General features: G+C 38.3%; 2 protein-coding genes across 3 annotated transcripts in view; one reads left to right on the forward strand and one right to left on the reverse strand.

Annotated features, from left to right (window-relative positions):
• The window catches only part of DOK6 (docking protein 6), a 459594-nt gene extending 455080 nt beyond the window's left edge, over positions 1 to 4514 (forward strand). The window contains exon 8 of one of the 2 annotated variants that reach the window (XM_032293886.1): positions 4093 to 4514. In XM_032293886.1, the coding sequence (XP_032149777.1) occupies positions 4093 to 4232 (140 nt within the window). In that variant the 3' untranslated portion in view covers positions 4233 to 4514. The remainder of the gene's footprint in view (positions 1 to 4092) is intronic. The other variant, XM_032293887.1, reaches the window with a different exon arrangement.
• Positions 1 to 16922, reverse strand: part of CD226 (CD226 molecule) — a 141847-nt gene that overhangs the window by 3153 nt on the left and 121772 nt on the right. The window lies entirely within an intron of this gene.

Below are 16922 nucleotides of genomic sequence, written 5' to 3' on the forward strand. Positions count from 1 at the left end.
GTAAAGAAATGGTTGCAGTAAGAGAAATCATCATTTAATTTCTAATTAGACTAGAAATCCTTCACAGAGGAGGTGAAGAAAGCAATGCTGACCTTGAAGGGGAAAATATTCTAAGCATGTCATAGTGAATGTCTTAGTCTTTTTTGTGTTGCTATAACAGAATACCACAAACTAGCTAATTCATAAGAAAAGAAATATTAGAGGCCAGGAAGTCCAATATTGAGGGGCCCACATCTAGTAAGGGCCTTCTGCTTGCATAATCCTATGGTGGAAGGTTAAGAGGCAAGATGGGATGAGACAGCAAAAAGGAGCTGAATTCACTTTTATAGCAAAGCCACTTCTGTGACAACCCACTTCTGTGGCAATGACATTAACCTATTCATGAAAGATCCCTCATGACAGAATTACCTCTTATTAGGCCCCACTATCCAATGCTGTTGCATTGAAAATTAAGTTCTCAACACATGAACTTTGGAGGACAAATTTGAATCATAGCAAGAGGGACAGCATATTGAGATGGTGGAGAAAGCATAGGTGTTGAGGAAAAAATGCAAGAATATGACCCTTTTAGTGCAGAAAAAAGAAAATTAACATTTATTGCGTACCTATCATAGTAGGTGTCCTCTTAGATATTTCATTTCAGTCTTCAAAATACCTTATTCTCCCCATGCAGAAAAATGAGGCTCCAAAAGACATGGAAGAACTCAAGCCTGTCTGTTTCAACAGCCCATGGTAGTGGGGCAGTTTAGACACTTGCAGGGGAAGCTATTTGTGATTATTGAAGTGATGTGTACAGTTTTATAACATGTTCTTCTAAGCCCCATTGGCTTTCTTCTGTGACCCTCTATAGCACTGGCTGAATGGATTCTTGATTTGATGTTTATTGTTGTCTGTCTCTGGCCAGCATTCAGAATAGCATGTGGACTCTGAAAGGGACCGTATCTTCCATACTTTATCTTTCCTGTGGAGCCTTGAATTGCTTTAATAGATTATTGTAAATAGTAATCGCACGATCGACTATTTGCATCTAAGATTCTAGGATTCTAAAAACTGTGTTAATAGGCAAAGTATATTTTGAATTTTCAACTTAAGCTTCAGTTCTCTCCCCACAAGTAATGTGAAATAAAGGTGCTTCAGCATTTGTTCTCTTTCAGATATGTCTAAAACTGTTTAAAAATAACAGGATAAAACCGAAGCCAGGAGCGTTATCTTAATATTAGACTTTCCAGCTCTCTTATGCTGGTAAGTGCCAGTATCCCCAATTACAGAAACTAGGAAATATTATCTAGAGTCAATGGTAAGAGATACAATCATTAAAACTTTTAAGTGCTTTTTCCCATATCACCTTAGTGTATTAGAACTTTGTCATTTCATCATGCCAGAATGCAGCCTCCGTAGGAAGGCCTACACCGACCCCCCTAGTTACCGATCCTGCTTGGATACTCCCATGGCATGGTGACAGCACACAGCATGTAATCCATTAATACTCAGAAAGATCATATAAGCTAAGTGCCACTATTATCATCCAGAATTTTTAGATAGGGAAACTGAGAAACCCAGAGATGAAGTAATTCCCTTACGATGGGTTACAAGCTAGTAAGTAGCAGAGGCCGCATATATATTTGGTGTTCTAGCTCCAGAGATCCCACCTCTAACCTGTAACCACTTCCTTAAAATCTCCCCTAGCCCCTCCCCTAGAGCCTCCCCCAGCTCCTCCCCTCTTCCCTAGTCTCTTCCCTAGCTGCTGCCCTAACTCCTCCCCTAGTTACTCTCCTGACCGCTTCTTTCCCTAGCCCTTACCTTAGCTCCTCCCCTAGTCCCTGTAAGTCCTCCCCAAGTCTCACCCCTAGACTTTCCCCTAGATTTTCTCCTAACTCCTCCCCTAGCTCCACTCCTAGTCACCCCCTAGATCCACTCCTAATCTCTCCCTAACTCCTCCTCCAGCTCCTCCCCTGTCCCGCCCCTAGTCTCTCCTTAGAGCCTCCAGAGTCTTTCCCTAACTCCTCCCCTAGCTTCTCCCCTAGCCTCCTCTCCTTAGTTCCTCCCCTAGTCTCTCCCTAACTCCTTCCCTAGCCCCTCCCCAGCCTCGTCCCTAACTCCTCTCTAGCCCCTCCTCTATCTCCTTAGCCCCTCCTCTATTTCCTCCTTAGCTCCGCCTCTAGTCTCACTAGCCCCTCCCCTAACTCCTCCCCTAGCCACCTCCCCTAGTCTCCCCCTAACTCCTCTCCTAGCTTCTCCCCAGCCCCTCCCCTAGTCTCTCGCCTAACTCCTCCCCTAGCACCTCCCCTGGTCCCGCCCCTAACTCCTCTCCCAGTTTCTTTCCTAACCACTGCCTTAATCCATCCTTTAACTCTCTAATTCCTCCCCTCTTCTGCCCTGCTTCATTTTTCCTTCACTATATCATCAAGGTCCTGCGAGAAAGAAGATGCACTCAGCTGAAGCTATTAAGAGAATTTGATGAGGCGAGGCGTCTGCTTAAGGAGCTGGGGGAACCGATGAGAAAATGCCAGCATGTGAAACTGCAGGAGGCATCACAACCCTCAGGCCTGCGGGCAAGGCGGGGAGAGCGAGACAGGGCCCTGGGAGAGAGGGAAGGGAAGGGTTAGTAGGGCTTGCAGGTGCTGTGGGGCAGAAAGTTCGAAAAACTCAGAGCCAGGGGCGTGGGGCAGGAGGTGCCGGGGAAAAGCCCCTATTTTCTCTGATCCCCTCTTGGTGAGCCTGGTGTGCTTTCCTTGACGTGGACAGCAACAGAATCCAGGACATAGTGAATCTAAAATAATTTTTTTTTAATGCAAGAATTTTCTCAGTTTTTTGACGTTTAAGTGGTTCTGCCTCTAAGTGGTTAAGTGGTTCCGTTTTAATTAGCCTTTTATCACCCAGTTCATTTGAGTTTCCTCCCTGCCTCCCAAGCATCCCACACTGAGAGAATATTTTCCACGGCGCCAGACACACCTGGCAATAAAACAGGCTTAAAGTGATTGACATTGCCAAGGACAGAGCCACCTGAGGAGCCTGACACAGAGATAGATGGTTGGTGCTCGGGGTTAACAGACTGTCTTCTCTGTGTTCCTCGACCAAGCGATCAGATAACACACAAATCAGACTCAGCACAGCCCCTCCTTTGGGTAAAACAGAAACTCGGAAAGAGCGTGACTTACTACATCTATTTTTCTTCTCCCACTAAGCTCATCCATTAGATACAAATTATTCTCAAGTATGAAGAATAATTGCTGGCTTAAAAAGGATGAGAGGGGAAAAAACAAATAAAGATGAGGAAACGACTGGAAGGTTCATCTGAAGCCTTAGTATGCATATTTTTCTCTGTACATTGTTAGCATTCTGATATGTTTTGGGTAATCACTTCTGATTCTGGTCTGTGATAGACTATTTCTCATGGCAGGGGTGCAGCTGAACAACCAAAAGCATAGATAGAAATTTCTTTAAATGTATTTTGTATAGAATTTAATTTTCAGGCCATTTTGGTAACCATTGGGCTTAATTGTTTGGGTTAACCATATCAGGAAGTGAGTTCAGTTACGGTGACTCACATACCGCTAGGATAAGTCAGAATCTCTACCTCTGTCTTTGTAAAAGCCTTTTCCTCATAATTGATGGTTACTGGTTAGGATAAAGCATAGCTTGCCTGTTTCCAGAGATTTTAAGAAAGTGTGTAATTTGCTTTAGTATGCTGAAATTGAGCATAAAGGAAAAGAAAGCAGCTTATAGGCTCTCCATCAAAAACAGCTTTTTCTGGGGAAAAGCTTTTCTGCTTTTATTTCAAAAGTTGAAGAATATTAGAAGTTTGAGATTCCCTAGAAAATCTGCCTAGCTCTCCGGCATCCAGACTTTTTGGCAAAGTACATTTGGAGGAAATACTGAGATCTGAATACATTTTAATTCATCAAGGATCAGGGCAACAAAATTGCTCAGTTTTTCTCAACTTACCTTGAGCTCAATATTGAAGACATGAAAGCTGCTGCCTTATTTATTGTTTTTAAAAATAAATAGGTAGACAGACAGGTAGATATAGTCTTTATCCTTCTGTGCTTCTGAATCTGTTTCTTAGTACAGGTCTCCTTTCTTCCTCTCTAGGACATGGGTTTGGTGCGTCAAAGATGTCTCGTGCACAGACATTTCCCAGCTATGCCCCAGAGCAGAGTGAAGAGGCCCAGCAGCCCTTGTCACGGTCCAGCAGCTACGGATTCAGCTACAGCTCTAGCCTCATCCAATGACACAGAGAGCCGCTGCTGACCAGAGAGACAGTCTGTCCTGAACCCGTCGGTGGGGTCATTGCACCCTCTGCCTCCTGGAAGAGCAATTGCAGTACAAATTGAAATGGGTCGGGTCTAGCCCCAGTCCCATTGGAAGGTTAAAAACTGGAGTTCTGCTTCCTTGATTCAGTGGCTAAGTCCTTTATTTATTGAATTTCTTTGGGGGAATCTATGTTTTACATAAATAGAATCCAAATCCTATGAAGTTATTTAAATAAACAAAATTCTTTGGGTCTGACAGTAGCAGAAACCTCAGCACTGGGAAAAGCTGGCCACGCTGGGGTATGCCTGGGTGGTGGACACCTCTCACTGACCTCACAGCGCAGTCCTCCCATCTGAGCACGGGGTCTGTTCCTAGACAGAATGGTGACCCTCCACAAGCTCTGTGGCTTTTAAAGTTTTGACAGGGACACACCCAGTAAGCTCTACAAATGGTACCATAACTGCATATAAATAAACCCAGCGACAATTAAGAGAACATGAAATTCAGAACACACTATTAAGCAGGGCCCTGTAGCTCTACTCGTGTGTGTGTGTGTGTGTGTGTGTGTGTGTGTGTGTGTGCAAATATGGATATTGCTATATCCATCTATATATAACAAGTATTTATCAAACGTGCTGAGGGTGACAGATTATACTCACTTAAATTGTTGAAAACCAAAATTAAGATTGTTATGTTGAATAGCTATTTTTAAAATAGTGCTGTAAAAAAAAGGCTTCTTATTAGCAAAAATATATGTAATCCAGTCTGCTCCTATGACAAGGGTAATCAAAAATATGAAAAGGGGAACATTCAGAAGCAAAAGAAGCAGCCTAGCTGTCCTACACATCATGTCATGCACTGTCTTTCTGGTGAGTGTTTCCTTGTCATTGACAATGTTGCTCCCTTTGGCCATCCATCTGAGCTACGTGAGGTGGATTCCGTCTGAACACTGATCAGCTTCCATTTAACCTTGAGAAAAAAGAGAGGTTCTAAATGAAAAATTCTTTAAGAAAGAAAGAATACACCTAAAAAGAACTCAGCTATTTTACCGTAAAGAGAAGAACAAAATGGGCACCGGTGTGTGGATATCAATGTTTAAAATGTCATAGATGCTGTTCTCAGAAAACCACTGGGGGCTTGTGATTTACTATGTAACCAGAACTTGCAGGGCTTTCTGTTTTCTTTTACTGGACACAGGTTGTCTGCGATTATAAGAAAAAAAAATGCATCAAATTAATTTTCATCATCCCTGACGCTGATTACAAACCTACAGTGTTTAAAGGGAAGTAATGATTTCCACGTGAACTGAAAGAGTTTCAGGTCAACAGAGATTTATTTGCCCTTAATTTTGGACTTAAGTAAAATTAAAAATTATCCTGCCTGAATCATCTGATGCCTTGTGCCTAAGATGGTTATCTCTCAAATACTCTAGGGTGGGTTTAAAGAACAGTGAGCCCAGGTCATACAAGATGAAAACTCAGTTTTTTTTGTTAATAGAAAAATGTTTTAAACTATCAAAATTAGTCTTTGAAAGGATACCATTTTTGCTGATGTCTGACGACTTGTCTTTTCATCCCTATCCGTAGTGTGAGTGCAGATTGACAATTCATTTCAGTGAATTACCACCAAATAAAAGTGGTTCCGATCTCTCCTAGATAAATGTGCACTTATAGCAACTATCTAGGCTCTCCAAATCACTCCACTAGGTATGAAAACCCCATCAAGATACTAATCATAAGAGTTAATGTGGCTGCAAAAAATAATTATCCTAAGCTTTCAGGGATAAAAAGAAAATTACCCAAGTTCTCTGCACTGTGAATTTTGCTGACACAGCAGAGGAGCAGATGACTGGTTCCTACCACTGTACAGCCTTCCTTGAAATCACAGCTTTTGGGGTTAAACACTTCTGAATTTCTTTAGCGCATGGCATTTACTTTTGAAATGCCTTTAGCCAGATACTCCAGAGCAACTCCCAGCTGAGACCACTTGAGCACAGTTCCTAGTGGGGCCACATTCAGAGCGAGCCTCTCGCCGGCTCACTCAGTTGAGCTGTTGCTTAGACACCACAAGTTTCTACAGGGGACTTATGGGGAACGGCCCTCAGGGGTCCTGGTTCACATCTCAGCTTTATTCATGTGCTGGAAGCACAAACAGCGAGTCCAGGGAGGGATTCTGCTAATTAGATGAGTCTGCTCTTGTGTCTATTTCTTAGGAGACAAAATATCTGCATGTAATTGCTTCAAGAATTCCATTTGGTTCTGATCATTACCAATGAATATAACTGAAGGAGCACCAAAGATCAGGAGTAACCTTGGGCCAGTTCATTCTGAAAATAATGTCGTACAAAGAGTGTGTAGAGAGAAATCTATTTCCCAAGTTTTTAACCAGATCTCATCACCATGAGAATAATGCTATAATCTCTCTCATGGTATATTTTTGGGGCTTTATTCTAGCATACTCCTCCAAGTACACACACAGTTGTAGCTGAGTCAAGACTGCTAAATGAACAGATAGGAGAATTTATATTAGCCTAATAAACTTGACATGAGGCAGTGTTCATTGTAATAAAAATGGCAAACAGATAAATCTCCTACCAAAACCAAAGATGGAAAGTCACTGTGCCAGTCTCCTGGAAGTTCATAAAATCAATTTCACTGGAGCAACCAGAAGGGTCATGGATATGCATACCACTTGCTTGAGCGCGTAGGTTTTTGGGAATGCCTCTGCACTTTGTAAGTCATTTCTCCCTTCAAAAATTGTATTATATCTTTAATATATGTGTCTTTTTCAATGTGAGGGAGGAATTACTACGAACCAAAGATATCTTATGGCTCCTTCTGAAAGTGACTCAGTTTGAATTCCATTCAGATTTGTACAGATAAACAGAAGGTCACGTTTCTGCATCAGGTTGGAAGAGACCAATGACAAAGGAACCCAACGTGAGGAATAATAGTTCTGAAAACACACAAAGCCTAGAGGAGGTACCCATTTCACTGAAAGATTACATGAGGGAACTTTTTATTATGTCCCCAAATTTTTCTTCTGATAATATTAATTAATGTACACATGACTGACACATGACATCATTACACTTAAAATGCAGAAAAGTACAAAACAACCTCGATCCAATAGTTTCCTATTCTGGGGAGTGGGGGTGGAGGTGGAAAAGAAAACACATCTTTCACTTACTTATTGGACAAACAGTGAGCACTCAGAACTAATTTATTTATGCAGGTTGCAAATATGTGTGAATCAATAGGTTCTGGCCACTGCCACAATTTGAAATTAATAAAATAAGAAAAATATATATTAGGGAAGATGCTTTTGATAGAGCATGTGAAATTGAGTGAAACATACTTATTAAAAATAAGCCTCACCTTTTTCACCAACTAGTAACTCGAGAACTAGTCCTAGTATCTTGTATAATTCTTCTCTGTCTTCATTGGGAAATTATGTTTGAAAATCTTTCATCATCTATAAAATGGTGAACCTCTTATAGCTTCTATTCAGTATGGAAACAGTGGACTGAGAAATAACTTTACATTGTTAGTGGTACTTCCTACAGATCCAGTTTATCACATGTAGTATCTTTATTGTAAATATTAAAAACACATCATAAAAATTGATGTGTGCCCCTCATTGTTTGGCTAGTATCTCAGAAAACTTTGTAAAAAAAAAAAAAAGAAAAAAAAGCATAGGGACCCTACTCCCTAGATTATTTGAGCCATTTACTCAAATCAGCCATTAGTGCTACAGTGAAAAAAAACTAAGGAAATGATGTCCTCATAAAAAACTGTATTCCAGTTTTGACTATGATAGGGCAGCACAATAAATGGGCAGTGTACATCTAGTGAGACTGAGATTTAGGGCTTTAACAATTTGTGTTTTATTTAAAAATATTATACTGTAGACTGCACAGAATGAAAATTATACATGTTTCTCTAATCCTGTGATATGAACATGTCTATAAATACCTTGCAATTTCAAATTACTTCAGTCATTAACTATATGATCTCCCAAACACAGCCTTCTCAAAATAGATATGCCACTGGATATGCATTAATAGCTAACAATGGATGATATGCCACACAAATTTACCTTATGAAATTTATGGAGTGTGTGTTTGTAGACTATGAAATTTATGAAGTGCAGTTTCCCTTGGAAAGGGAGAGAGGGAGGATGGCAACTAGTCTTGAAGGCAACAATTTAGGTTAAATGATAAAGAACACAATGAAATGTCCAGAGTAACACTTGGTCTCTACCTTTCTAACACTCTAACCTGAGGCCTGTGTCATGGACTTGGCCTTCTTCCTGTTGCTTCATACCAAGTATGCAATTTACAGAGGACATCTGTGGCATGTCTTAAGGTCACTACAGGAAGACACTACATTCCCAATAAAGATTCGTCTTTCAGAAAAATGTTTAACACAATAGAATGTGTAAGCAAGTGCCCACAGTAAAATGTGTCTTCAGGAATATGAGAATCATTCTTATATCGCCAGCCTCATTTGAATTTCATGATGAACATATATTATTGATGAGACTGGTGGGCGGGGCTGGATCTGTGAGATGAAATCAACACTCTCATGTGTGCATCCTTTATAAACATATTTGAAAGATTGCCCACATTTTCTCTGTAGACCTGCCACAAATCCAAATCCTTTCTTTCTTACTCAAAAATGTGAATCTTGTAGCATTCGTGCAGTTATGCCAGCAGAGGTGGCACTAAACAGTTTATAGACTCTTATGGGATGGGGACACATTGTCCACGCAGGTGGAATGCTGGCTAGATCTCGAAACACTCTTAAAGGTCATGTAGAATAAAAGTCCCACTTTATGTTTTCCTCAGGAGAAAACTGAAACCCATGGATGCTATAATTTGTTTAAAGGCAAAGAAAGAGCCAAGAATCATTTCTCATAGTTCCAGGCTCCTAATCTAGGAATGTTTTCTTGGCTCCATGACGTCTCCCAGTTTGACATAGTGGGAGCTGAGAAATGCCACATGGCCTTGAAATAAATAAACCCTTGTACATTTAAGTGTTTTTCCAGATTTTCAGATGCCTGTACTCTTGCTGAACTCATCACCAGCTATATCAGTAGAGATGTATTATGGGGCAATTCATAGATTTCTGGTAGGTCATGAATGATTGGTATAAGCTTTATTTACTCATATATTGTCATCCAGTTCTTTGAAATTCAATCTTAGTTATCCTAAAGTGGTGGTCAAACTAAAAAAAAATTAAGTAGGTGTTTGTGTTTTGTAGTCCTACTAGTTGATCATAATCACATTGTAATTGTGATTATAAATTTTAGAATCACCACTTCCTAGCACTTTATGGTGTCATTATTAATGGCATTTGTCACAACTTTGTTGGATGACTGATAACATCAGGGCTACATTTTTTCATGTAAGCCTCAAGAAGCTTCCAGTATCAACAAAAATTGGAGAAATGACTTTTTTACATGACAATACCTTATACATCAAGTTTTTCCTTATAAACTTCAGTGGACAATGATTTAAAATAACTGAAGTTTAGATAAATAAGAAATATGTTAAAATTACTAAATAATATGAAAACCACATTTTACTTGTAATTTTCACTTTCCTCCTACCTTAATATTTTTAACATCTTGTGAATAATTAATGTTTGAAGGAGAAAAACTACATTTGTAGTAGAAATATTTCCTCTAACAATTCTGTTTAACTAGTAAGTTTTTTTTAAGTGATCTTCTATGCCTGTTTCCCTAGTCTCAACTCCACATTCCAGTTGTCAGAAGAATGAACGGATTTAAGTTTTCGAATCATTTTTGGGGGCCCATGTTAGCAGTTGAAACAATTAAGCTCCTCACTCTTTCCTGCTTTTAGGATGATTTTAGACTGTGAGCATAAAAATCAACCCTTTCTGTCAGCACAGAATTGAACATCAAAAGGAGCAAGGTCTACACCCTCAACCTGTAGTTGTGCTAATTTTGGGATTGAATAGTTAATTCCCTCAGGAGACCCACAGCCTCAAAAGAGTTACTTATTATCAAGTATCCAATATTCAGAAACCCAAAGTCAGGCCAAGAAGGAAATTGAGATAATGATTTAATTTTTTTTAAGTCAATGCAGGATTTCTCTCAAAGAAAACATCTTAAAATGGTCGAGAAAGTAGTTCCAGGTCATTAACTATTTTACAGAAGGACTGAAAGCCAGGGAAAATAAAGAACAAAATGATAGTAGTATCTTGATATTAAATATCCATCAGAAATTAACAAAATATGTCGATATGAAATAATAATTTAAAATCAAATTCAGATTCACATGTATAGTGCATAGTTCAAGAAATAATGCTTACTCTTGTAAAAAAAAAAACCATATATACATATATATGTATCAGTGGATAGAGTGGGGGAGCTCCAACTTTGTTGTGAAAACCTCTAACAGAGTATGATTCTTTCCAGTTATAAGATACTGTATTGCTTTAGTTCTAGCAGGCAGTGCATAAATGACATCAACAACTCCGGCTGCTCCCTGACATAAAAGCCAATTCCATTTTTACTGCAGATGACAGGAGACTTTCCAAGACCTGCAGAGGCCCCTCCACCCCAACCTTAGTGCATGCGCACACACACGCACACACGCACACACACACACATATACACACACATATTTTTGGCTTTTGACCCACTCTGTGTGTTCCACTGATGTTACCTTTTCTTTAATAGGTCCACACAGAATTACCCCATCCTGCAAAATCCTTATCCCTATGAATCTCTAAAATGTATTAAATTATGTGTCATATATTTGCTTTTTGTAAATCTTTATTTAATTAATTTATATATACTTTGTGAAGTCTTATACTGTATATTATAAAGGAATGTCATTTGTAGTTGGTTCAATCTAATGTTTATGATCATTTTGATAAGAAATAACTTTGGACATTAGGCCCTTGTTAAGAAATAAAACACCCATTATAAAGTTGCTTCTGTTGGAAAATACATGATTTGGCATACTTCATTTTTAGTAACAATCTATCCTAGATAAATGATAATTTGGGGACATCTGTACTTAAAAACTAGTTGAACTATGTTTTGGGATGAGATGCAAAGCAACAGCTGTCCCTGAAACTGAAATGTGAATTTCTGGCAGAACAGAAAATATAATAATGAGGCAATAATAAAATTAGGAAATTAAATTATTTTTAAATCTGTCCGTGTGATTTTTCCCCTTGGTAAAAATACATGAAATACATAATTGAAGAATTACCTTCTTCTGAAGTCATAGTTTTTATCTTAACCATCAATTAATAAACCTAATCTATTGTTACCAATGTCTTATTCATAATTCTAAAAAATTTGCAAATGATATTGCTATAAGGTTGTGCAATATTAAAACTTGCTCCATCACTTAAAGGCAAAGCAGTTCAAAAATACTACTTCACATCACAACTTTGCATGATCAAGATTTTGAACAACTAAACTGATGGTTTTATCCACAAGTTATTTAATAATGCTAACACTGTAATATTACTTGGTTTTCTTATATTTTTGTTATCATGTGATGAAATGTAACTATGTAATTAAACAAAATTCTGACAATCATATTCTGCTAATGTTTAAAATGTTACTTATTCCTTCACTTACTAGCTTGCTATTTTGAAAATAAAGTGAAAGAAGGTCCTTTATTAAATGTAAGGTTACCTATAATTTATTATGTATTTCCAATGTTTTCCTAACCCTATCTTTTAATATAATTGAATTTTTATTAGGTAGACTCTGGTTTGAAGGAATTATAGAATATTAATACTGAAAACAACACTAGAGATTAACACTTTTGTTTTCTAGTAAAAAGAAATCCAGGCCGGGTACCGGTGGCTCATGCCTGTAATCCCAACACTTTGGGAGGACAAGGCAGGTGGATAACTTGAGGTCAGTAGTTCAAGACCAGCCTGTTCAACATGGTGAAAAACCATCCCTACTAAAAATACAAAAACTACAAAAATTACCTGGGCACGGTGGCAGGTGCCTGAAATCCCAGCTACTCAGGGGGCTGAGGCACAAGAATGGCTTGAACCTGGGAAGTGGAGGTTGCAGTGAGCCGACATCACGCCACTGCACTCCAGCCTAGGCAACAGAGTGAGACTCAGTCTCAAAAAAAAAAAAAGATATCCAGAGAGCTTAAGTGGCTTGCACAATGTTGCACAGCTGGATGATGGCTTTTCCTCCAGTACTCTGCTCACTCTCTAATAGCCAAAAATAAAATTGAAAATGAACATTATTTGGTAGACAGGGATTTAACTTCAGAAGTGAAATGCATGTAGCTATGACTATCATGCTGTTATCAATGGCTTCTTTTATTTTTCATCCCATGATTAAGTAGCCTTTGTCACTCAGATTTAGACCTGTCTAGAAATACGTTTACAGAATCTGTTTTTCAAACTTAACCTTTAAATATTAGCTGGGCATTTCTTATGGGCTTACTAGATTAATTCGTTAGGAGCATTTTTCCTTTTAGAGAATAATGCTTTTAAAGAGAGTGTGAAACTTCCATAAAATAGAGAAATTAAACTGGGTGAGAGAAAAGTGATCAAGCAGTCAGTAGTGTTAAAAATGCCCTTCAATGGTAAGTCTGGCCAAAGTCATGAATTGAAGAAAGCAATGAAAAATGTACGAGGCCTTTCCATTTGTTCAGGAGTGGCAATGATGATGAAAACACCCATTCTTTGTCAATACTGAATGAAATACAGCTTATTCGGAATATGAATTTTCAGTGACACTTTTCCATAACGAATTGGTGGTATGAACTTGATGAATTTTCTTTTCCTTTTTGTCACTATTAAAATCATGGAGACAATATTTACTTGGGAAAGTGTCTAGAAAGAATGTAAAGGTTTATGTAAGCTTAGAGCTAACATCAAAGAAGTACAAAGAATACCAACTACTTTTACTTCCAGTTCAGTCAAGAAATGTATTATAAAAAGATTTATCTAATTTTAGCATCCATATGGTGAATAATTAAAATAAATCAGTAAAAGCTGGATAGAATATCTAAACATTCATGGAAGTATGAATTATACAAATATGTAGGTAGGTTATTAGCCTGCTGATTTCATGTGATCTCAAAGGCCAGTCAATCACTACTTATTGAGTGCTTGCTATCTCCAAAACATGAGTAGAGGACAAGCAGTATCTCCTGATCTTTGTTCTTGCTTCCTTTTAATTCCTTTTGCTGTGCATCAATGTCAGTATGGAGCTGTGACAGCAAATTCGTACATGGCTTTACGCAGGAGACATGAAAATGGATAGAAATAAGGAAGTGAGGAAGGCAAGAGAGACCATCCTCACTAGCTCCCTAAATTCCTTTCTCAAAGCTATGTCTGAGCTTCTCTCTCCTTATTCCTCCTCTTCCTTCTCCTCATTCTCTCCCCACTTCCACCACCCATCCCACCCCACAGATTGTTAGGCTGCATTTTCAATCACATAAAATTATTAGGCACACAGTCTAACGTAACTCCAAAATTATCTCTTATTATTTGAATTGTATAAATGTTTTAAAGGCTCTTTAAAAAAATTTATTAGATACCATAATCTAACATAACTTCAAGCTTATCTGTTGATATTTGAGTTCTATACATTTTTAAAACCTCATTTAAAAAAATCATCTATTTCTTCCTCTCTTGACACAAACTTGCGTATAAGACAAATATACACACATTGTCACTTTTTTTTTTTTTTTGAGATGGAGTCTCCCTTTGTCTCCCAGGCTGGAGTGCAGTGGCACCATCTCAGCTCACTGCAACCTCCACCTCCCATGTTCAAGCTATCCTCCTGCCTCAGCCTCCTGGGTAGCTAGGACTACAGGTGCGTGCCATCATGCCCAGCTAATTTTTTTGTATTTTTAGTAGAGACAGGGTTTCACCATGTTGTCCAGGCTGGTCTCAAACTCCTGACCTCAAGTGATCTGCTCACTTCAGCCTCCCAAAGTGCCAGGATTACAGGCATAAGCCACTGTGCCCGGCCTGATTGTCACTTTCTATTCATGTTTGAATTACAGAGATCCGTTCTAAATATTCAATACTCTCCAAATATTTGCAAACTTTGGTTATAAGGAAGCCAAAGGGGAAAAATGCTATTTAGAAATCCAATTTTAAAAGCATGAGTAGAATCTTCTAATTACTGGGAATTCAAAAGTGGGTAAGATGTGGTCCCTTCTGTAAGATTTGACTCACCATCTGGAGAAGAAGTGTGCACCTCAAGCCATGAGTCAGGTATACTCAGTCTAATCTTGCTTAATGACTGTCCCTTGAGTACCATTTGACTTAAGAAATTACTTTCTTGTTCCAATATCTATTAAAAGTTATAGATAACCTGCTGTTTTTAGGTAACCTGCTGTTTCGGAGGCTTACAGCTTTTAACAAATCTAAGTAAATTTCAAAGACCCAAACACAGAGATGGAAATTCATGCTCCCCACAAAAAATAAATTATTAAGACCATTACCCAGAAATAACCCATTTTACTCACTGTAACTAGCTACTTCACTCTCATCAGAATAATCTAAAGAAAAATGTTACAAGGAATAGATTTAGAATGTTCTACTCAGCTCTTCCCTCCTCTCCTCCCTCTGGTTCTTCATATCTGAGCCTTTTTCTCAATAGTGAAAAGGGATGGCATTCTAAATTCTGAAATGCATGGATCATCAAGAAATCTGACTAGGAAATGTAACTAAAATGGAATTGTTATAAGTTTAGAATTTGTAAGTGGGATGAGTTGGTATTTAAGAGGAGATAATGCACTTTTAAGACTGCACAATTAGACTGATTTGGGGTGACAATTGATACCTCAGGTGAAATCAACATTATGTATCGTACAAAATGTTCTCTAAATTCATGAACAAAATGTTAACTCCATCCTTCATGTGATATTTGTAGTGTCTAACTTTTTGATGGAGATGTTAAATGCATAGGTATCTTGTAAATGATAACATTTTGATGGTATATTTAACCATGTGTTTAACTTAAGCTATGGGTGGGGTTTGGAACATCAATTTTTTTTTTTTTTTGAGGTAGACTCTCGCTCCGTTGCCCAGGCTGGAGTGCAGTGGTGTAATCTCAGCTCACTGCAACCTCTGCCTCCCAGGCTCAAGCAATTCTCCTGCCTCAGGCTCCTGAGTAGCTGGGATTATAGGCATGCACCACCACACCTAGCTAATTTTTGTAGTTTTAGTGGAGACAGTTTCACCATGTTGGTCAGCCTGGTCTCGAACTCCTGACCTCGTTATCTGCCCACCTCAGCCTCCCAAAGTGAGAAGGCGTGAGCCACTGCACCTGGCCACATTATTTTTAATATATATGAACACTATGATTCCCCAAGTAGTTCAGATCATTACTGTTGACTATTGAGTAAAAGAGATCGCATTCGACTATTTTGTTTCTATCTAAACACAATATTCTTCCTGAAGCTTAAGTGTCATGTGCTTCTTACTGGTCAGTTATTATTTAAGCTTTTTCTTAACCTGGAAAGGATAGTAACATGTTTTGGGCAGTAGTGGGTTTTTTTGTTTGTTCATTTGTTTACACTAATAAAAATATTCAACACCACTTCTACTAACACAGAGAGAGAAAGGGGGTGCGGCTTTAAGAAATTATTAAATGATCTATTTATAAAAGTTTTGCACAATTTTACATACAACCATATGGAGTGAACAAACTATGAGGTAAGTTGTAGACTTGGGTCTTTATTTCACATTAAAATGACTCTCCCACACATTCTTAAAAACATTCCACTAACAAGCGTTATGTAAAAGGCCTCAGGACATATAGACTTTCTGCCCTCTGTTGTGTTCATCTTTCTTCCTGTTTTTTTCTCAGAAGCCTAATATTTAAATATACAGACAAAGGTAGAGCCCTTGACAATGCCGTTGCTTCTTTGGCTCATCTCACCCATGGAGTCTTCTAATTCTTATTTAACTTTTATGCAACTAAACCTTAAAATAAATTAATACTGAATACATATGATGAGTGAAATACCACCCTGTGACTCATATTTCATTTTATTTTGATAGAATTTCCCCAAATAAAGCTTATGAAATCTGGTGCTGCAGACTGAGCTCTGTGATGAGTGAGCAACCCCAGCAGTTCATCCTTAGTTTTTTTTCAATCACATAAACTTGACATATTATCTCCTTGTGGTTTGTGATACAAATTTTCCTTATTACTTTTTGCCTCTGGACTTGAAAATTTGTATGAGGCCTGATGTTGATCCAAGCATAAACAGGGAAACTCAGTATGATCTCTTACTCATCTTCAGATTGATGTCTATGCTTTATTACATATTTATTTAATAAAGAAATATGTGCTTAATTTTCATACAAGTATTTTGTCAGCTGGATCTATGATTCATGAAGAGAAGCCAAAGAGCAGCCTAGACAAGAGTAAGTCAGACAGAACAAAGTCCAGCAACAGGAACCCTAGTGCAATATCAGAAAGTCAGGACAACGAGACAGGTCAGAGACCAAGATAACACAAAACATATGTGTTAAAATGTTTATTTGTACATGGAGATTGACTTCTGCCTTCAGTGCCACCACGTTAAGAGAATGGAAGATGTTGTTGCCATGCTTATAACAAGACAAAGCTGGAAAGCTGAAAATCAGTGACTTTTCTTAGACCTATTGGAGAACCAAGGT

The sequence above is a fragment of the Sapajus apella genome, unplaced genomic scaffold (genome assembly GCF_009761245.1).
Source record: "Sapajus apella isolate SASKATOON/1434 unplaced genomic scaffold, GSC_monkey_1.0 scaffold30, whole genome shotgun sequence".
NCBI lineage: Eukaryota > Metazoa > Chordata > Mammalia > Primates > Cebidae > Sapajus > Sapajus apella.